This window comes from Lethenteron reissneri, chromosome 26, assembly GCF_015708825.2.
Source record: "Lethenteron reissneri isolate LAM-NWPU_2019-01 chromosome 26, ASM1570882v1, whole genome shotgun sequence".
NCBI lineage: Eukaryota > Metazoa > Chordata > Hyperoartia > Petromyzontiformes > Petromyzontidae > Lethenteron > Lethenteron reissneri.
The window spans coordinates 12,049,985-12,072,034 of record NC_083804.1 but is presented as its reverse complement, the minus strand read 5'-3'; the positions used below and the strand labels follow the sequence as shown (position 1 = coordinate 12,072,034).

At 43.5% G+C, this 22,050-nt stretch overlaps 2 protein-coding genes across 3 annotated transcripts; both read left to right on the top strand.

Moving 5' to 3' along the window:
- Positions 1-3,026: 3,026 nt before the first annotated feature.
- On the top strand, positions 3,027-12,986 carry POLDIP3 (DNA polymerase delta interacting protein 3). 2 transcript variants are annotated; one of them, XM_061560188.1, is made up of 9 exons: positions 3,027-3,135; positions 4,766-5,270; positions 5,793-6,155; positions 6,298-6,378; positions 6,499-6,648; positions 6,768-6,860; positions 8,231-8,360; positions 9,936-9,999; positions 11,317-12,986. In XM_061560188.1, the coding sequence occupies exons 1-9, from the start codon at positions 3,074-3,076 to the stop codon at positions 11,495-11,497; spliced, it is 1,629 nt and encodes a 542-aa protein (XP_061416172.1). In that variant the 5' UTR covers positions 3,027-3,073; the 3' UTR covers positions 11,498-12,986. The 2 variants fall into 2 exon arrangements, with proteins under 2 accessions (XP_061416172.1, XP_061416174.1); XM_061560190.1 differs by lacking the exon at positions 6,499-6,648.
- Positions 12,987-14,981: 1,995 nt separating this feature from the next.
- LOC133347401 (pro-opiomelanocortin-like) lies at positions 14,982-17,756 on the top strand. The gene is made up of 3 exons (XM_061559647.1): positions 14,982-15,114; positions 15,501-15,606; positions 16,896-17,756. The coding sequence occupies exons 2-3, from the start codon at positions 15,511-15,513 to the stop codon at positions 17,643-17,645; spliced, it is 846 nt and encodes a 281-aa protein (XP_061415631.1). The 5' UTR covers positions 14,982-15,114; positions 15,501-15,510; the 3' UTR covers positions 17,646-17,756.
- The last annotated feature ends 4,294 nt before the right edge of the window (positions 17,757-22,050 follow it).

Below are 22,050 nucleotides of genomic sequence, written 5' to 3'. Positions count from 1 at the left end.
TGAATCACTGAAAAGTCAATCTCAAAATGAACATTTTAAAAAATGTGGATGAAAATGAACACCTATGTAAAACAACTACATGTACGGTTCTGGAGTGAATGTAGTCGACAGACAACACATTATGTGAAATTTAATGCTGTAATGCCAACACAAGATGTGAAATTGCATATGGATACAACACTAGTGGTCTATAGATTTCGATGCTTGGAAAGATGGCACTTGTTTGCAGTTGGGCCATGTCACTAGAAAATGTGTGAAAGCAACTCATGGTTTTGTTTAACATATTTTCTGCTATTTTTGTGTGAAAGCGGGAAATTGGAAACATCATGATTCCCACCGAGTGGCGCAAGGGCGCAGTGGTTAGCGTACCGGACTTCAAAACCTAGCCTTAGCTCACATGCTGGCGAGTGATATCAGAACAACTCCCCTTCCACCAACCAGTGTGTTGAAGTATAGCCCCCCAATGACTGACACTGCAGCATTGATTCAGTAAACTAGAAGCAAGACTCTGGACTGTTTAGCTTGAATCAATGCTGCTGAAATGATGCACTCCACAGAGCACAGAACTGTCGTGGGGCTGACTGTTGTGTAATTTTATTTATTTATTTTATTCACGCGAAGAGACAAACATTTGAAGGAGGCAGCGTCTGCTCATCTATATTTGGGACATATTCTCCACCGGGACCCGATGGCTGTGTTGAGCTCTAGTCTCCACATCGTGCTCTCCTGCCTGCCGCAAGATGTTCAGAAACTAAAAGACAATGTCGAGGTCTGCTGGCCACCAAGAGAACTTCTGGATCTTTATTTATACTGGAGGAATGCGATGAGCTATAATGTTATTTTTTACAGATGTCCAGTAGGGGCGGTTCAGAAAGTTACAAAAACAATAAAAAAAACTCGATGGTTCGTGTAGCGTGTAGCGCTCACTTCACTTAGTATAACGCGTAGGTTTTCACGACCAATATTATACATAATTAAGGTGTTTTGGATTAGATCGCGTAAATATCAATGTGTCGTGAACCCAGCACCCGACACAGCCAATTAGTGAGGTTTTGTCACGTAAACAAAACGTGCCAATTAGTTACGACCGATGTGTTGGAGAGTAAACCAACAACATTTACAATATTAATATGACGTTTCACTGGTGATTACAACCAGCTTCATCAGGCGATTTCCAAGAATTGTGAACAAGTCTTCCTGTTTCGGGCTTAAATAAAGGAGCAAAGGTGATGGGGTCAGACATTTGTGACGATGTGTGACGAGGGAGGGGGGGTTGAGAAATGTGACGTCACATCAAAATGCGCAACTTTAAATAAATATAGACAACACGTTCTACTTAATTAAATAGACTTTTTAATAAATGTTTTCTCCTACAACATCAGAGTGCAGCGCCACATTAAATACGCACTACAATGACAATAGTTTAAAGCGATTTGAAGCAAGTTTTGTTTTTGTGGGGGGGGGGGGGGCAGAGCAGAGCTTTGTGACGTCATATTTGAGGGGGGGTCTGACTTTTTGTCACGCTGTGTGACGAAATAGGGGGGGGGGGGGGGGGTCAAAAATCGTCCAAAATCGCGTGACGTCATTTATGGACGGCCCCATGGCATCACTGTGAGCCGATCAGGTGCGATGACTAGAGGGGGGTTAATGTAGTCATATACATTACAATGAGTTACCTATTACCAGTTGGGTTAGTCACAGTTAACCAACATAATTTACTAATATAATGAGCCAAGAATGTCTGTGTGTAACGTCACTCCATGTCGACCAGCCCCCCTCATTAATAATCATGAAGAGGTGGGGTCCTCCACATGGACCCCCCCCCCCCCCCCGTCATTAATAATCATGAACGGCGGACGTCACTCCGCATGAAGACGGCGGAGTGGAAACGAAAATTTGTTTATGCAACAATCACAATAAAACGTTGATTTACATCTTTAATATTACAGCTTCCGTCTTAGGACGGGCTAACAAGCTAGTTAATGAAATAAATATGTAACTAAATGGTGTATTACTTTTTGTTATTTCTCTAAATTTCAAAAGATTATCTAATTAGTCTTGATTGGAATCTTGATTTGAAGCTTTCTTGACCAGTTAATTAGTTTTTACGAAAAACATTATCACAATCAATATAACGTCATTGCTGGCACGCATGTTCTGGTAACTTCCCGACAATCTTTGACATTTCTTTGGACTTTGTACCAGAATTCGCCTGTATTTGATGTAAATGTATGTTATTTGTGTTAATTCATCGATGCCAGTAATATGGCATTGTGGAGAGGAGGGGGTGGGGAGAGGAGGGGGTGGGGAGAGGAGGGGGGGCGGGGAGAGGAGGGGGTGGGGAGAGGAGGGGGGGAGAGGAGGGGGGGGAGAGAGGAGGGGGGCGGGGAGAGGAGGGGGGCGGGGAGAGGAGGGGGGCGGGGAGAGGAGGGTGGGGAGAGGGGGTGGGGAGAGGAGGGGGGGGGAGAGGAGGGGGGGGAGAGGAGGGGGGGGGAGAGGAGGGGGGCGGGGAGAGGAGGGGGTGGGGAGAGGAGGGGGTGGGGAAAAGAGGGGGGGGGGAGAGGAGGGGGGCGGGGAGAGGAGGGGGGGCGGGGAGAGGAGGGGGTGGGGAGAGGAGGGTGGGGAGATAGGAGGGGGGCGGGGAGAGGAGGGAGGGTGGGGAGAGGAGGGTGGGGAGATAGGGGGGGGGGGAGGAGGGGGGCGGGGAGAGGAGGGGGGGCGGGGAGAGGAGGGGGGGGCGGGGAGAGGAGGGGGCGGGGAGAGGAGGGGGGGCGGGGAGAGGAGGGGGGCGGGGAGAGGAGGGGGGGCGGGGAGAGGAGGAGGGTGGGAGAGGAGGGTGGGGAGAGGAGGGTGGGGAGAGGAGGGTGGGGAGAGGAGGGTGGGGAGAGGAGGGGGGCGGGAGAGGAGGGGGGCGGGGAGAGGAGGAGGGGGGGGAGAGGAGGGGGGGGGAGAGGAGGGGGGCGGGGAGAAGAGGGGGGGGTGAAGGAGGGGGTGCGCGAGCCGCACCCCGCCTCCCTCCACGTCACTTCCGGCACTCCCGGCATGCCCCCTGCGTGCTGGGCGAGCATCCGAGATGGCCGACCTGTCTCTGGACGAGATCATCAGGAAGCGCGGCATCCAAGTGAAGGGCGCCAGGTGAGGAGGCGCGGGGGGGGGGGAGATTCTCTCTCTCTCTCTGGCTGTGATCACATCGCGACGAGAGGCCACCGCGGGGCCCGAAAGCGACGACCGCGCGTGGCCAGGGTGTAGGCCGCGATTGTGCGTCGCCTCCACTCTTGTTACACCAGACGGGCGCGAAGCCCACACGCCTAGGCCGCGCACAAAATGAGCCACTCGAGTTATTTGTCTTAGGGGCTTTATATATTTACGCGATGTAACCCAACAACAACAACAACAAACGACTCGTGTGTTATGGATGATGTTGGTCGCGAAAGCCTACGTGTTAAACCGCGGGGTTGTCGTTGGGGTTATTAAATTGACGATTGTAGTTGCTGATAGATCGTTAGTGATCGCAGTGTCAGTTGTTCATCCGGTGAGGCTCGCAGAGTTTCGAATAAAAAAAAAACTTTCTCGGGGAGAGGTTTTGCATTGGAATAGGGTTGGTTTTTGTTTTAATTGAAATGCGCGTACCGAGGCGGTGCCCCCCCCCCCACTACCACAGATATCGTCTCTCTTCACCCCGCACTGACGAGTCGTGGTTAAATATCCCATTACCGACGCGGCTTGGGGAGGCCTTAATCGGTGGAATCAGGATCATTGGAATATATTAAAATGTAAAAGTTAATTTACACAGGGACAGTACCGCTCTACTGAGTAATGTACTGTGTACCATTCACCTGTGTGCTGTACTAGTAACGGCACGATCTGTTTGCGTGACAAACCTTACTAATTGGCTGTGTGGGATGGTGGCGGGTTTAACGACACATTTATATCCACGCTATCCCACAAAAAAATCGATATTATGGATGATATCGGTCTCGAAAGCCTACGTGTTAAACTGTATACCATATTGGACATATACAGTGCGATTTAATATCTTAGATCTATGTTGCCAAAGCCCAATGTTTTAGATCCATATGTCATCGCGGGTGATATGCTGTTTAAAAATGTATTAATAAGAATCTATAAAAAGTGCATGGTTGGGGTTACACTTATCGATGGAACACGTGGATCCGAAAGACCCCAAGAATATGAATTCCTGCAGTCACGAAAGCTTTAAGTCAAGATTTAATGAGAGACGTGTTGACTTAAAAGTAAGTGAGCTTGGGCAGGCCAGGTCGTTGGAAGAAATTGATGATGGTTGCTTGTCAAAGGAGAGACCATGCCAGAGAGTACGTCTATTGCTTAGATGTAGAAATGAGATCAGTTAATGTGTCAAATGAATTGCTGCTTCGCATGGCTGAAAATCCTTTGTCCAGTAGTGGATTGATCATGCTTTTGGATGCACGACGGACGGACACAATAATCCCCTGTGGGCTGGTAGAACCAGGTGGTTCCTACCAGTATTATACGTGTTTATCTATGAAAGCCTCACCTCTTTCAGAAGGATTCTGCCAAGTTTTTGCAGGATGGGGTGATGTAATGAGCAGATGATTTTCACCATTGACAAGTTTGGCTAATAGCAGTTACATTGTATGTTTTTTTTGCTATGGGAGGAAACCCATGCATAACAAGAGAACATACAAAGTCCATGCCCTTTTTGCTGTTACCACTGCACCACCCTGCCACCCAATTCTGTACTTCTGCCTTACTTTTGCCTTTGCAGAACTGGGCCCCGACCCACAAATGTTAATCTGAGGGCCAGACTGGGTGACACTGTTCCTGCACCATACAGTGGGCGCATCAACCAGGGCCCGTCCGGGGTGCGGCCTTTGTTGTCTCGCCCCTTCGATGCCCGGGCCAGGCTGGGCACGAGCGATGGACGGCCACAACCGCTGCTGGTGCGGGATGCTCGCGAGAGGCTGGGACCAGCAAAGATTGTTGACGCACGGGCGAAGCTGACAAACAAGCCGCCCACGCAACGGGTGATGGATGCACGGCAGAAGCTGTTGAGTGCCCGCAGAGGTCTGGGTGGGCCTGTGGCAGGGCCGGTGGTGGGAAGCGCACCCGCAAGGGTTGATAACAGGATGGCAGATGCCCGCCTCAAACTGAGCGGCAGTCGCAATGGAGTCACTGCGCCCGCTCAAAATTTTGCTGCTGTCACGCCGCAGTTTACTCAAGGAGCTGCACCGGTCTTCCGTCATGGGTTGGGCCTCAGCAAGACCATTATGGTGAGTTTGTGAGAAATTAGCATGTGGGTGAATTTTCTGACAATGAATCATGTAAAACATTGTTAGTTGTAATATTTCCTTAACTTTTAATGGGACCCTTCCTGTCATTAATATGCTATCTAAAATATACTATAGATTTGGTGTATAGTCTTGTGTTGATATGCCTGCATGTATTTGGTGTGAGTGGGAAGCATTAAAGGTTTAAATTTGAAACTTAAAACAAATATAGTGCATAGTTAACTCCCATTGTTTACTTAATGCTGTGTTCAAAATAAATATAACCTAATAATTGTACCATTAACATAGATATCAAGTGTAACTCATGAATTTCGGTGAGGCTATGGTATTGTCTCACTATAGCTTTATGTTTATTACGATGTAAAATATAAATGTAGAATGTGCGATTTTTTTGTGGCAATATATTTACATAATGAAGGTTTTTTTGCCTAAAATGTGTTTTCATATTTGAAAGCTTTGAAAATGTACAGAGGTTACAAACCATGCATGTTTTCCATTTTTCAGAAATCTGGACCAGGGATCAAACCTCAGACTGGACAGCAGGCTTCCACAGGTGTCCCGCCTAGACCAGGATATATGTCTGGTCCTGGGCCTACATCAGGACAAGGTTATATGCCAGAACCAGCAATGCATTATAAGGATTTGTACATGCCTGGACAGCAATACCTGGATAAACCTGCAGTCACGTCTGGACAGGGTTACACATCAAGACCAGGTGCTAATACTGGACAAGAATACTTGGCCAAACCCACAATGATGTCTGGACAAGGATCTGCACCTCGACCTGGAATGACCACTACAAAAATTGGGCTAACACGGACCATTGGGATGAACGTAAACCGCCCAATGCAGAGTGAACCACCGCAGGTAAAGACCTTAAAATACATTTGTCATTTTGTTTTATTTCCACATGTTTAGTTTCTCTTGTTTTCAGAAGAAAGCAATTACCAGTTGAAAAATGGTGGGTATATGTATAATAATAGATAATACTCTGTTTTGTATATTTCAGAATCAATATAATATGGAAGATGAAGCCTATACAGATCCTAACATGAAAATGGCAGCAATTAATAAAAGGGCTGCTGATGAAGTAAGTACATTTACGTTAAATATTTTCTAAGGTAGCATCTTATGAAATATGTACAGTGCCCACAAGCTTCGTTTTTCTGAAATGTAGATGTTAAACACAACTGTGCATTTGCTTTGTTAGGGGTTGAAAGGATGGACAAAGGTTGTGCCAAACCAGTCTTACTACACTCCTCCAGCCCCACCACGACCTGCCCCTACACCCCCATCTCGGCCTTCACGTCAGATGGATCTTCGTAATGAGATGTTCACCCCCAAGCCACAGACCATTCCGGTAGGAAATTGAGGTTTAAAAAAAGGTTGAACTGCTGATATTTGAATGTGCAGTATTGACCAGCAAGAGTTTGTATTTACATATATATAGAAACTTGACCCAAAGCATTTCTTTTTCAGAAAGCTGCTTCCAGCACAGGTCCAAGCCCATTGGAAGGGGTAAAGCTTACAGTGGAAAACCTACATCCTGAAGTATCCGAGGAAGACATTGTTGTAAGTATATTTCATTGTAAATTAGCTTTTAACATGGTTCACCTTGAAAATTACCGTCTGAAATTTTTATTTAAAAGTTACAACTTTAAAAACATGTTTAGTTTTAACAAGGATTGAAGGACCTTGTTCCATATTTTTTTGTACTTCAAGATTCTTCTTACAAAAAGGCTTTTGTCTTAATGGGCTCTGATGTGGTCTTAATTAAAGGCACAATAGACTCGATTATCCACGTTAATGACGGGGAGGATGGCCGCGGATTATTCAAAATCATGGATGATCCAAAATATCCCTTTTCTGTGGATTTATATGCCAAAAACCACTAATATAGGTATAAATTATTTTTCGGTTCAGAAAATGTTGTTTGTTAATGAACAAAAACATTTGTTGTAAATAATCGACTGAGCGATGCGCGTGTTCTGTGGACACTTTCTTGCTCCCACGCAGAAGACTGCCCACTAAGTGGATAGCAGCAGAGCCACTCCAATCAAAATCAAACTCCCCCCACCACTGATGTAAAGATATGCAGCTTCTGTACTGAAGAGGCAATCACGTGGATTTCGGATTAACCAGAGCACATTTTTTTGGTTTCAGCACGTGACTTGTAATTAACATTTTCAAGAATATCAATGTTTAGCAGTTTTAGATTATAAATTTGGGCTTAAGGGAAAATCAATTAGTTATTAATTTATTTAAAAATATCAGGTGCGCGGTTAATCCGCAAATCGGATAAACCGCACGCGGATAATCGAGAGTCTACTGTATTTTCTTTGGAAAATCGTGTGGCGCATGTGTGGATATTTGCTGCTTTGATTGTATTTTGACCTGATTTTTGGTTCTAAGAAAAACATGCTACTGTTTCATGTATGCTGGTATTTTAAATAAGTGTGGAATTCAGGTAAGCAAGTGGCCTAAGAGTTTAGTGCCGAGCTGACGAGACTTATACCCTAGGATGAATCCTGAAAGCTTCTCGTTATTAAGCCAGGTCTTCAAGTGTAGTGCTGTAATGGTCTCGGCTCAGTCACCAACAACTAACACACAAAAAAACCCCATCACATGTATTTGGCATCTGCACTGAATGTGGTTAAATTCCAGCTCCATGTGACTGTCATTTGATGCACTTTTCTCTGTAGCAGGGTGGATGGAAAAGTGATGCCCCCCCCCCCCCTCTTGTTTGGGCCTTCACTGTATGTAATAAGTATTGCTGTAACTCCTTTCAATGGGCCATTCTCGAACACAAAGGGTTGCACTTTTTCTATGAAATTTTCAATCATATTCTTAATCTCATTAAATGATACTGATAGCACAATTTTGGCCACATGGAAGATGAAGGTTTAAAAGTAAAGAGTGTTGAATTTTTGTTGTATTTTTAGGAGCTGTTTAGTGCTTATGGAGCACTCAAGCGCGCCCGCCTGGTCCAGGTTGGCATTGCGGAGGTTGTATACGTGCGGAAAGATGATGCCATTACAGCCTATGAAAAATACAACAATCGCTATCTGGATGGTAAGCCAGATTACATTCGCAGGCCCATTACCATTCATTATTTAGCTCTCCCAGTGGGTTTTCAGATCGTAGTGCGTCTGGGATCAGCATGATGTCCGACGTTTCGCTCAATGTACTGGGAACTTCAGGAACTGAACTAAATAGAGTTGCTTGCGGTTCCCAATGAAGCACACAGAATGTGGAGTGAAATGTTGAACATCATTCCGTACAAGATGCAATACAAGCCGAACACCATTGATAAGAGCTGTACAATAGAGCTGCAAAGCCATGTAATCAATGATGTAATAAAGACTGACAATTGCATTTTCTTGCACTCTTAATTGACATTTTTTTAAATCCCATGTACTTTAACAATTACAATGTTGATTTTTAGTTTCTACTGTACCTGTAAAAAATACTTTATGTTCATAGAAATAGCATTTATGTTACTCTTTGGTTCTTTTGGTAAAGTCACGTATAAAGAGAAAATAATAAATTAGATAATAGCATACGACGTTTCGATTGCAACACAAGCAATCATCATCAGGTATAAATGAAAGAGAAAACAAACCTAGTATACTTAGAAATATAATGCAATACAACACAGTCGGCTAACATAACAGTCAACACCCTACCTGGTTGATTATGTTCTTCCAGAGAATGCTAAATTTGAGAGAAATATAAAACACAGAACCGGAGACAGACATATAAGCAGAGAGATAACACAGAGACACCAGAGAGAGAGAGACACGCATAGGCACACAGAGAAACCATGCCTCTATGTCGAGGCCTTAAATAGAAATAGAGGGGGGGGGGCGGAGAGAGAGGGGGGGTAGAGAATTAGCATGTCAATGAGTGGCACGGAGCATGCGCAATAACAACAAGTATAACCCGTAAAAACAAAGTTTTTCACTATAAATCCTTTATATGTGTGGCGGCTAGAGTCCTCTCGTCCTCTGGCTTGAGATGGTTGCCACCTATGGGTCAGATGATTGCATGGCACCATTAAGCAATTGGTAATTAAATATAATATTTTTGTCCAAAAAAGTGTAAAATTTTGGAAAAAAATTCATGAACATTAATTGTCACGCACAACGAGTCTGTGGAAAATGTCAGCTCGATTGGATCACGGGAAGTGGGTTAAAAAACGACCGAAAGATTTGCACGGTCGTAAGCAAGCAAGCGAACTTAATATAAAGGATTTAAAAATGAGGGAAGACGGAGAGAGAGAAAACACTAATTCAAATAAACCTAGCAATATTTCGAAATGTAATGCAATGCAACACAGAGGCGGTCAACACACAATTTACGCATAGCCTGTTTGATTATGTTATTAAAAGATTGCTAAATTAGAAGTTGAGTGAATTTTGAAAGACAGACGAAGACAGATACACAAGCAGAGAGACAACAACAGAGACCCACAGAGAGAGAGAGAAAACAAACTTAAAACTTCCCCGTAGAAGTGGTTCAAACTTAATTTGGAGCTTTCGTGACTGCAGGAATTACTCTTTGGTTCTTTCAGTAAAGCTTCCTAACAAAGTCATTATGCTTGTTTAAAGTGCTCCTTGTATAATGTATTTTGTTTGTATTTTACAGGTCAGCCTATGAAATGCCAACTTCACTTGAGCAAGCATGATCAGCAGCCAAACTCTGCTCTCAAGTAAGCTTGCCTTGCTAATAACCATGCAACGGCTCTTGTTTTTGTCTGTCCACTTCTTGCTAATGGCCTCCCAGATTCTCTTCTATTTTCTCCTTTACCCAATTTCTTATCAAGCAGTGGCCTCCGTGGCCTCAAACCCTTTGAATTGGAGCTCTGAGATTGCGGATTAATAAACATGAAATATTGTATTGGTAGCATCAAAATGTTACATTATTTGACCAGAATTCCCAAGTGTATTTCTATAGACCATATGCAAAAATAATCTTGAAGTTAATGAAAAGTCGTGCATTTGTGTTTTAATCATATTCAATTATCAACAATTGAGAGTTGTGTCAACTAAATCTAAGGTGGTCTAACGGGAGCTGTTTATGCACTATTCCTTGCCATTTTTCCTGGGAACTGTCCAGGTTTATTTCTTGCATATATGTACAATTGATAGAGAAATGAACTATAATGTGATTAACACCAACACTGTCAATATAGGCCACTTTATATTGATTTAACACAGGCTTTAATGACCAATATTCAAAATAAAGGTATGCGTTCGATCGTGTAAGATTAACATAATCAACTGTACGGTAATTGATTGTGACTCACCCGGCCATTAATTCGTTACTGCATATTCTCAAATGAACATAATCCATTGAATTTATAGGACTACATATAAATGGTTTTCGCACTTGATAGGCTCATAGTGATTACATCACCTTTGCTCTATTTAAGACAGAAACAGGTTGACAACTTCATAATTCTTGGAAATAGCCTGATGAAGCTGGTTGTTTTGGCCAGTGAAATGTCGTACTCATAAATATTGTGTGCTGAAGTAGTCGATTATTGGCACCTTTTGTTTACGTGACAACCCTTAATAATTGGCTGTCAGGTGGTGGTGGTGGGTTAACAACGCGTAATATTGATTTACTCGTGACACTTCTACCACTGCCCGTAAGGTAGAGTAGGTGGTGTTGCACCCACCTGCGTTACGAGCTGGGGTAATGCATCATTTTTATATTGAGTAAGCCAAACCTTAACACACCTCAACATTAACCAATAATAGTGCAAAAAATAATATGCCTGCTGACAGTGTAGAGGCCCAAGTTGTAGTGACTAAAGTTGACTGAATTATACAATTAAAAACTGTTAACAGGTCAATTGAGCCCCTCTATTACCTGATTAGTGTGACTAAGGTGTTTCGTAACAGATACATTTTTGTAGGCTGTCTGTGAATGGTCAAGGGCTCTATTATATAAAGTCGCGGCAATATGTTCCTCTCCTTCAGAAAGTACAGCTATAGTGTGTGTGCGCGCATTGTGCTGTCAGACGGTTGAGTGACGGTCCTTCCACCGCAAGCTACATGCAGCAGACTGCCTGGCGCCAGGAGAGCAAGCGTGCCGCATCTACTACCGAGCTCGACCCAGACGTCATCCAGTGGGCACTGTTCAAGTCCACAAGCTCAAAATCCAACACGTTCCGGCCTACTGCTTTTAACATTAAAATTTAAAATCCACAAGCGGCGCGTGCGTTGCGTGATGATTGTGAAAGAGCGATGTTGTAGATGTCTGCATGCTTCGGGCCTGCAGATTTATACATTGGGTTATGTTACTGTGGGTTGTATTCTTTTTCCCAGTAGCGGTATTGCTTCAGTGTGTTTATGAACACAATTTATACTTTTGTTTTCCATTAGCTTCACACGCGAGCCTTGTAAGAAATGGTAATCTTATAGCAAATTAAATTTGAAAAAGCCAGTTGAGAATAAAACATTACTATTATAAAATAGAGTAAGAAACATGCATTATTTGCTACCATCAAGATACAAAAACGTACTTTTGTTAGCTGTTAGCTATGAGTGGATTGTGATAGTTTTTATTAACAAAATAATTGAGGTTTGCTTTTTAGGCTTTGTTTCATGTACAAATGTTTTTGTTTGATCACCATCTGCTGTATGGCTTATGCAGCTAGTAGACAATGTTTAATGTAACCTTTTGTCATACCTGGTCTCACAAATATGAATGTAGATTTTTACACCTTTTCAGCCCGTAATGGATACACGTTTGTGTTTTTGTCTGCCATGTTGGTCTTAAGAAATTAAGCTAAATAATGCAAGGTAAAATATGAACAGTTTGAAAAGCGTGCTATAATAATGCCCGATGACAAATTCGTTTCCTTAGCAAATTGTATTACCATGGGGTAATTTCTGCTGAGGTTCTTAATTAAAATTTGGTTATAACATTCCTGTGTTTGAGGGCAAAAAATTACTGCATTTTACTTAAACTTTACCATTTGAGTCCAGTATCCCCAAGCTCACGTTAGATATCTGGAGAAAATACCAGCCAGCAATATCACACACCATGTACCATGGGAAAGTGTAATTGCCTCTCCGATGAATATGAACTGTTGTAATATACTTTATCAGTAAGGTCGTGAATAATACCATAACCTTTTTTTCCCAAAGGATGCAATTCGCCTTGACGTTCTCTTGATAACACATTCTCACATCTTAAATAGTCCGGACAACAGAACATTGCTGTGTATATTATACAAGTTTTTGAATTTTGTAACGTATAGTACTGCAAGGTTTTCCACCTTACCTCTGCTTCTGAGTTAATTTTGTTTCCTGGAAAAAAATAAACTTTCTTTTGAATGTTACATATATGCTTGATCTCATCCAGTCGCGATAACAGCATTGAACCTGATATGTTTGTGACTGCTTACCACACTTCTTAAAAGTACACTTTGACTACTGTAATTAGTTCTGCAAGAAATGCAGTGCAGTATTGTGAATAGGGCAGGTGGTAAGGTATCGTTTTATTAATGAAAGTTGGGTCTCGGTACATGAATGAAATTGTACGCATATCTGTACAGCAATAACACATTAAATAAAATTGTGATCCCATGCCAAGCCATTGAATTGCAAGGGAAACACATGGTTACATTCCTACTTGTCACCTATCTTTCCATGTACAACGTCAGAATAAAATGATCACATTACACATTTGGATGCTGCCTTGATATGTTTAAGACATTCGGCCAAAAGAGTGACCACGTCTGAGAGGATGACCACAGGGTGACGAGGAGCGAGGTGGATGATTGCATCAAGTTTACATGTAAATGTGACATTGGGAGGCCTTCATGCAGCAGTGGATTCATTATAGCTATTCATAAAGATTGCCACAATGTCAAGTGAATGCACTGCATTCTGGTGCTGTTGGAGTATGAAGGTTATCACTCTGGACTTGCAATCCAGAGGTCGCCGTCTCAATTTGATATCGCGGCAGTAAATGTACACAGTCGATCGGCAGGCCCCATGTGGATAAAGTGTCGTTTTCCCACTTCCAAGATGCTCTCCCGAGTGGAGGACCTTTTTCCAGCAGTGGTGTAAGAAAGCAGTTGTGGCGCTGCACCTTTACACGGTGTTAACTTTGAAACGGAGGCTGAGGCACATCTCAAGGACTCCGATTGGCATTTTCAAGCTTTGGGTAGCAGTCTAAATTTAAACCTCCATTTCCAGCATTTTTCATTCGGCATTTAATGGGCATTGTACATTTGATTGGAAAGATGGACCTTGTCTGACGTGAAAGCAGAAGTTACTCATCAGTGTCCTAATCCTATAACAGCTTGGTGCGAATTATATGAACTGTGTTTTTCCCTTAACGTCGGAAAAACGGATGTTGCAGACAACTTACCAGGTTATTGCTATGTCTTTATAAAAAAATAACCTGCCAACTTCCTACACCCATGTTAAATCACACTAACCCCACCTTTTAATAAACTCACAACCCACATTTGTATAACTGTCATTAACGTCATGGTGTTAAGCTATATAGAAAATGTCATGAGCCTCGAACCGTGTAAATCCTACTTCCAAGCATGTTATTTTCACCCTGATGCCTTATTTCCAAGCTGACCCTTTCAATGGCAATGGCTGAATTTTAGATGCTTTATCATAGGATAGCATATCCATGACAAACGGATTGTCGAATGCAGTCAAAAGTTCACTAAGACTCTTGCAGTCACGAAAACGAAAAATTTTGATTTCACTAAGAATACCGGCGATCCATTGAGAACATTTCAAATCGCGCAATTGTCGAAGTTTGGTTCAATTCAAAATTAAGACAAGCTGTCATCGTGTCCTCACTTGTAAGATCGTGCCAGTAATATAATACACCCTGGCAATGGCACCTGAATGAAGAAAAATATGTTCGATGGCTTAATAAAGACGGTGGAGGTGGAGGAGGTGCAGCTCATAGCGGCTGGGGATTCACGTGGATAACATTGGTCAACACACTTTTTCTGGCATAAGGTATTCCAACGGTTTTAATGTAATTTTGGGGTGCTGATTCCAAATCTGGCATCACATCAGGTTTTTGAGATATCAAATATTGCATTTTCAATAAAAACTACGGAAGAAAAATATTAAATAAATGTGGATATCTACATAAAATGATATGATAAACACACTATCCTAAAAATACAGCACCATATTTTTACACTAAAGCAGTCACTGACTCGCAACAACTTGCAATCATAAGTGACAGAGTTAATTTCGGGTAAAATCAATGAAAATGGGGTATGCCGATAGCATAAAAATGAGATGTGATAGAGCAAATCTGAGATCAGATTTGGAATCAGCACCCTGAAATTAGTCTAAAACAGCTGCAAAAGTCCAGGCCACAAAAAAGTTTTTTTTTGTTGACCAGTGTAATAATAGGTGACCTAATAAAGATGAATACTTTGGATAAAGAACCACTGCAGTTTGTTGAATGCGCTATATTACTCTTCGTACGAAAATCAGCTACAACAGCTGCGCTACTTGTAAACAGCACACAGATAATCCGCTATCTTTCCGACACTATTGTGTTTAGCGCGTAAAAAAGGGCTTGACTGTCAATTATCACTTTCGGAAATTGAGTTTGGGCTTCATTGTAAAGTCACGTTGGTCGTTATTGTGGGGCTTTGCACATGGGTGTTGTGCAATTGATGTACTTAATCTGACATCCAAGCGGGTTTTTTTCTTTCAAATCGGAGGTAGTTTCAAGATATATAAGCAAGAGGAGCATCGCAGATCTGCCACAAAGACACTCCTGCAACCCAAAGCAAGACTGTGAAAAAGGGGAAAAGGTCTGTATTAGAATATTCGTTATAAAATAATTTAATACAAACTTTAAAAATAATGTTTAAGAGCCGATTTAACTCAAATTATAATTTGACAATATAATTTATTCGAAGACCAATTTACAATAAAGTAACCTCAAACTTATTAACGTTGTTTGGTTTCACCCTTGTACATTAACACAATCACGTGAGTTTATTTTCCATTTCTGATTTGAGCTGATAAAAGATGTCTGATTTGGTTCAATCGTGACAGAAATAAACTTCGTACACTACTTTAACAATTGAACGTGTACTAGCATAGTTGTCAGAATGTAGTCGTTCCATGCTAAGATTTCAAGTGGTGTTTAACATTTTTACATGACGTTTTATTCCTGTTGTGCACACGTGCTCAGTGCTGCTGGAATGATGGGAAACTGCTCTCGACTGCTGCTTCTGCTGGGGATGCTGTCAATCATCTCCCCAGCCACCAGTGCCATGTGCTGGGCACGGCTGGACCAGGTGAGGGGGGAAACACATTACCACTACTTCGATGGGCAGTGCTCGTAAGGCCGCATGCTTCTAGCTCTACGAGGTATAAATTTCGATTTAAAGCTTTCGTGACTGCAGGGATTCATCTTCTTGGTTCTACGTGACTTTACCGAAAGAACCAAGAAGATCTACGAGGTATGTTTACATTGTACCGCATGCTTGTTTAGCATGTCTGACATTTCACTCGTCTTATTGTAAGTCTCTTTGTTGCGAGTTTCTTCATCTTTTAATAACCTTTAATTACAACCAGATGAGAGCCTCCAGATTAGACTTTTCTCCTTCAATACGGACATGCTAAAATATATGGTAGTGGTTATATGGTCAATTAATCAAGCCACCGACATCTTTCACAATCCGGAGATGTGATAATCCGCCTAATATCTGCAAACGTGTTTCAGCCTTTGGCGACATTTGACAACTTGTCTTAAAAATATGCAGACAATTATTTATTACCCCTGGTTAAATGGTTCCCCGTGATGCACGTTCTGCTACTTTGCAGTTAGATGCTTCATAAAGCCAAAAGGTAATGATTTCAGCCAGAAGATTTGTAATTTTCACAGACACTGGCTTTTCACCCAATCTTAAAAACACCACCACCATCATCATCGTCATCATTATCAGGTATTACCAACCATGACTCCTCAACTGCCAAACAACAGGATTACAAGAACTTCCTTGGATAGGATTTCCTTTAGGCAATTAACCCTCCCCCCCCTAACCTTAGCAGTTTATTTTATAGCAAATTTAAGGAGCACAAAAATACTGTTCAGCCGCTGTGGATCATGCCGCTGTGGTGAAATGGTTAGCTTGCTGAATTTGAAATTCAGAGGCTGTTGGTTCAATCTCCAAGCATTTGAAACAATGGGGAAGTGTATTAAATCTCCCCTGCCTGTCCTCCCTGCAGTATACATTTGTACACCACGGGTAGTCGATCGGCAGGTCTGGTGTGGTTTTAAAGTGTGAGTTCTTCCACCACTTCCAAATCGTCTGGCCAGCGAGGAAGAGTAAGACAAATACTTTCTAGAGTTCTGTCAAACTCTTTCTTATGGAAACCTTTCTACGAGCAGTGGCGCGAGGAAGCAATGGCAGGGCAGCAGTTTAAATGTTTCACATGCGGAGAAATGTAAAGGCTGGTGATCTGGATGGCACAACCACATCCTCTCCGCCAATATCGTATCACTGTCTCTACCACCTCTGCTGCCACCCAATATCCCATCACCGTCTCCTGTCTCTCTTTCCCATTCACTGATACATTCCAGGGGTGCTTCACCGACTGCAAGAAATACTGCAGCAATGGGACACGGGCAGGCACGCCGGCGGCGGTGCTGGAGAATCTGCTGGCATGCGTGCAGGTCAAATGCAACGACGGCGGTGATGACAACGACGACGGTGACGACGCTCCCCTGCTGCAGTGGATCGCCAGCAGAGCCGAATCCCACAGCGATTTCGACATCGCCAACAACAAGTGGTGGCTCATCCGCTGGGGTGGACAGAGTGGCCTGAGTGGCGAGGGTGGCCAGAGTGGTGGAAGTCCGAGGGTGGAGCAGGTGGATTTGGCGGGGCAGGTGGAGTCCTCCCCGGCCAGTAGTTCCAGCCAGGCCAAGCGTTCCGTGTCCTCCCCCAAGTACGCCATGGGGCATTTCCGCTGGGGCAGCCCCGATAAGGCCACCATCCGCAAGCGCAGACCGGTGCGACCCAACATGTCCGACAGCCCCGAGATCCCAGACTACGCCTTCAATGGGGTGGACGGCCCGGCAGACGACGCGGGCGACTCCGTGTTCATGAGCCGCAGGGAGACGCCGGCCTCGGCCGGGCACCGTGGAGTGGACGCGGCGGCGACGGTGACGGGGGAGGATGCCGAGGTTGGAAATAAAGACGGGGTCTTCCACGTGCCTCCGCCATTCAAACGCTACGGTGGCTTCATGAAAGTGATGCAAGAGATTGACCATTGGCCACTGGTGCCAGTAATCCGCAAGGTCATGCACAAGGAGAACACAAAGTCGCTTTGAGTGCCTCCCGTGTTGAGGCTACGCAGTGGTTTGTTTAGGTCGGTTCATGAAACGTCGATTTGATTTGCATGCATTGACGTCAGGATGCATTTGTTGGTGTCGTTTACTTAAATTCAAAAATAAAAAAATATATTAATCGCTTCAGTTATTGTCTTTCTCCCTTGCAATGCAATACGACACGAGTGCTTACCAAATGTTGAAGGCTTACATTGAACATTTCTGCAATAGATACAACTGGCATCATTACACAACAGACAAACGCAAATATTGTACACCTCTAATTTAACAAGCCTGTTATGTGAACATCGAACATGCAGTCTTGCCTATGCCACGTCGGTTGTGAGGGTTTTTTTTTACCATACTTCACCACATTAATCACAACGGGTTGGTGAAACGGGGTGCCCATAACCTAACAATCGCTTCATCACTCTGATATTAGCCGAGGTGGGAAACAACTCGCCGGTTCACGCAGTCGTGTGGGAAACGCTTCAGTTACTGCACCCCTCTGCTTTATTTAACGGTGTATGCATCTACACTGGGGTCATACATCGAAAGTGTTTCTAGTAAAACCGACTGTGAATGACAACGCACACCTATGACTTGAGGCGTGGTGTACATTATCAATTACATTGTGCATGAGAATGTCGCCACCCACCAACGTAGCCCTCAGCAGGGAGAGTAGGCAGGGATGTTGGGTGAAATAAATCAATTATTATGAGTTCCAAGTCACAGGCTGTGCTCCACCTAAGAGAGGGAGCCTGTGCACATGGTCTAAGCCAGGGGTGTGCAACCTTTCAAAGAAGAAGAGCCATTTTTTTGGTCTTTGACCGAAATAGTGCCGCATCGCACGCAAAGCTACTTGTACACATACACAAACATAGATGACAAACAAATTCTGACTTAAATCAACTAAATAGGTGATGGAATAAACTGCATATATTTCATTCCCCACCCCCCCCGTTCGTTATTATTTAACAGTTTCGCTCGATATTTTGTTGCCACCAAGACAGTTCCATATTCACCCATTCTCTGCCATATTTAATCAATTATCTTTACGTTAAATTACGTTTAAGATTTATGGTGTTTTTTTTTTTAAAAGACGGCTGCCCGCAAGGGAGCAGCCAAATAGCCGCAAGGGGCGAGCCAAAGAGCCGCATGCGGCTCCGGAGTGGGAGGTTGCCGACCCCTGGTCTCAGCTTTGTGATAAGAGGGCAGCCCTTACAGTGAACCAGGAAAAAATTAACCCGTAAAAACAAAGTTTTTCACTATAAATCCTTTATATGCGTGTTCAATGGGCCACAACCCAGCCCACATTGGTCTTTGAAACGGGCGGCTAGAGTCCTCTCATCCTCTGGCTTGAGGTGGCTGCCACCTATGGGTCAGATGATTGTCTGCCACCATTAAGCAATTGGTAATTAAATATTAAAAAAAATCCTAAAACGTGTAAAATTTTGGAATTTTTTTTCACGAAAATACATTGTCACGCACAACGAGTCTGTGTGCAAAATGTCAGCTCGATTGGATCACGGAAAGTGGGTTAAAAAACGACCGAAAGATTTACACAGTCGTAAGCAAGCAAGCAAGTGAACTTAATATAAAGGATTTAAAAATAGTGTTGCTGCCTCACTCATCACACTACTACTGCTGCCACCGTCATTTCTGCTGCAGCTTGATGCAAAACAAAAAGATCATCCATCAAATGTAGGTTTCGTTTTTTCTTCACTCGAGGTTTTTGGGTTAGATCGCGTAAATATATAGATGTGTCGTTAAAACCCGCCACCACCCGACACAGCCAACTAGTAAGGGTTGTCACGTAAACAGAACGTGCCAATTCGTCACTAGTACAGCACATCGGTGTGTTGGAGAGCCAAGCCACAACATTTACAAACTGAGTAATTACAACTAGCTTCATCAGGCGACAGCCAGATTTGTGGAAAAGTCAGTGTTTGGCTAAACGAGCCAGTGGGGCAGCATGCACCTCAGTTAGTGGCCCGGGGTCAGTGGTGGAAATTCTGTAACTCCATAGTAGGGGTTATTCTCTCCATAGGACTATTTAAGTGATAAAGTAGCTCCCCGTTGTGTTTTCAGGTTGTACCCCAAGTTGTTCGGCATGATGTGTGATGTTTCACTCCACCTGTTGGGAGACACGTGGAAAGAAAAGTCGGACATTGTGCTGAATAACATGCAGTACAGCCCGAAGATACATCTTGAAGAGCTGATTTGTTGAATACATATTTGAAAATTATTTTCCCGACGTGCCTGAGTGGCTCAAGGATGGGAGAACTGAATCAACACCGATGAGATCCCAAACATGAATCTGAGTAGCCACCTGAATGAAGGTTTATTTCATGGTCTCAAGCTAGTTATAAGAGCCCATCCCATTTCATGTGGATGAAAGCTCGCTGAGACTTTTTAAATGAATTGGGCTTTACTGCCATGTGACAAACATATCTCTATAGCAGAACTTTTGAAAACGTGAACCCCCCTAATGTATACAAGATAATAAAATTCGCTTTCAGGATCTTAGAAGTAGTTATATGAAATATAATTTCACAAGCTGTCCTATAACACGGGGGGGTGATGCACTGCTTGATGAGAGTTCTGAATATATACGTCGTCGCATGGCATGGTACGGACATGAAAATTGGACACAAATGTAGAAAAAAGGACAATGTAACGAAAACATCGTTTTGTGGTAGTCACTTCGGGTCGGGCAGTCTTGAGAGAGACGCAGGGCGCACACGGATTGATTCTTGCCAACAAAAAAGGGGTCAGGGGGGTTAGGAGCGGGAACTGGCAGCATACATTTAATTGCATATGAGGTGTTGGGTGACGGTTTAATGGGAAGAGGGCAACATGGCGTGTATGTAGGCTGAACTTCTTTCGCATCGTACGCAGCCAACAGTGCTAATCGGAGGTACCGGGGAAGGACAACAAACTAAACACAGTTTTCAATCTAGATTTAAAAGTGCCATAGCTCCCAGTTTGCTTCCTAATATCGGAAGGAAGAACTTTCCAGACGGCCCCAGAAGCGCTTCTGAAAGCGTGCGATGCAGTGCCCGTCTTTGTTCGCGCATCTCAATTAAGAGGCGCGTGAGATCAGCTGTTGGGTGGTGGTGGTTTAAAGGGAAGGGGGCTTATTCAAAGGGGTGGGGAGCCATTAGCAGTGGGTTTTTGCTTAGTGACTCCGAATGCAAGGTGCTGTATATGTTGTATAGGCTTCATGAACAGCGGTATAGGCTTCGTAACCAGCGGTGGGATGACACAGCGACATGTCTAAATTTAAGGCGCAAGAAAAACATCCTCAGAGAGTTTCAACTGGAGCAAGAAGAGTGGAAAATGCTCTGAACTTTTCACAAGAGGGCAAAATCCAGAGACATCGCAATGCCAAGACATCACGGCCGGACCAGCTTCTCCTTTGGCTGCAAAGGAAGAATCTCAGGCTCAGACTGGAGAAACATTTTGACTGACGCAGCCAAAATGTTGGTGCAACAGATGACTGCTGGAGCAACACGAGCAGCCAGCCATTCGCATCAAGAAGAAGAAGAAGATCTGGCACAAGAACGGCCTCAATCTCCACAGCTTTTGGGTGAGAACCAAGCACCCTCTGTACCACAACGAAGGATAACCACTGGCTCTCACAGGCTCTTCCAGAAGAGATTCAGAACATTTATACTGGAGGAATCCGATGAGCTATAAAACTATTTTTCACAGATGTTCAGTAGGGTCACGGGGTCAGAACGTTACAATAACAAAGAATACAAAAACACGATATGAGTGCAAAGTATAAGAAAGGTAAACAAATCATTTAAACAACATACAAATAAAACCACCGTAACGAGTCGATAGCAAAGAAACACGAATGGACACAGCGCCCCCTACCACCTATTTAGCCATCCTAAAACCAGCGGAATATTCCCCCAACCGATGGGCATGACGGAGTGATGACCAACACGTTTCGTCGACTCGGACCAAGATAATAAAAAAAATCGTAGCAGCTGACGGGGACTGGGAGGCTGTCGTGCGTCGATTTGAGACTGCCGAGCAAGCTGTGAACTGCACTGAAGAGGAGGCTTCGGAGTCTGTGTCCACGGTTCTGAATGACGAAGAGTCATTCATCTGATGGGCAGGGTTGCCTGCACTGTAGAGCACGGTAGTTTAGCACACATAGTACTTTAATTTGATAAATGGAGAATATTCAATGTTTTTTTATTGTAGTTATCAAAAGCATCCAATATAAATTAATGCCTTTAAAATACAGTTCATAAATAACATTTACATGAACATCACAAGGGCTAAACTTAACCTTTTTTTTTTTATTTTACCAGGCAAGGCCCACTGAGCTATTTAGCTCTTTTTCAGAGGCGACCTGGCCACAAATGAAAGCTCAACCAAGTGGCTGATC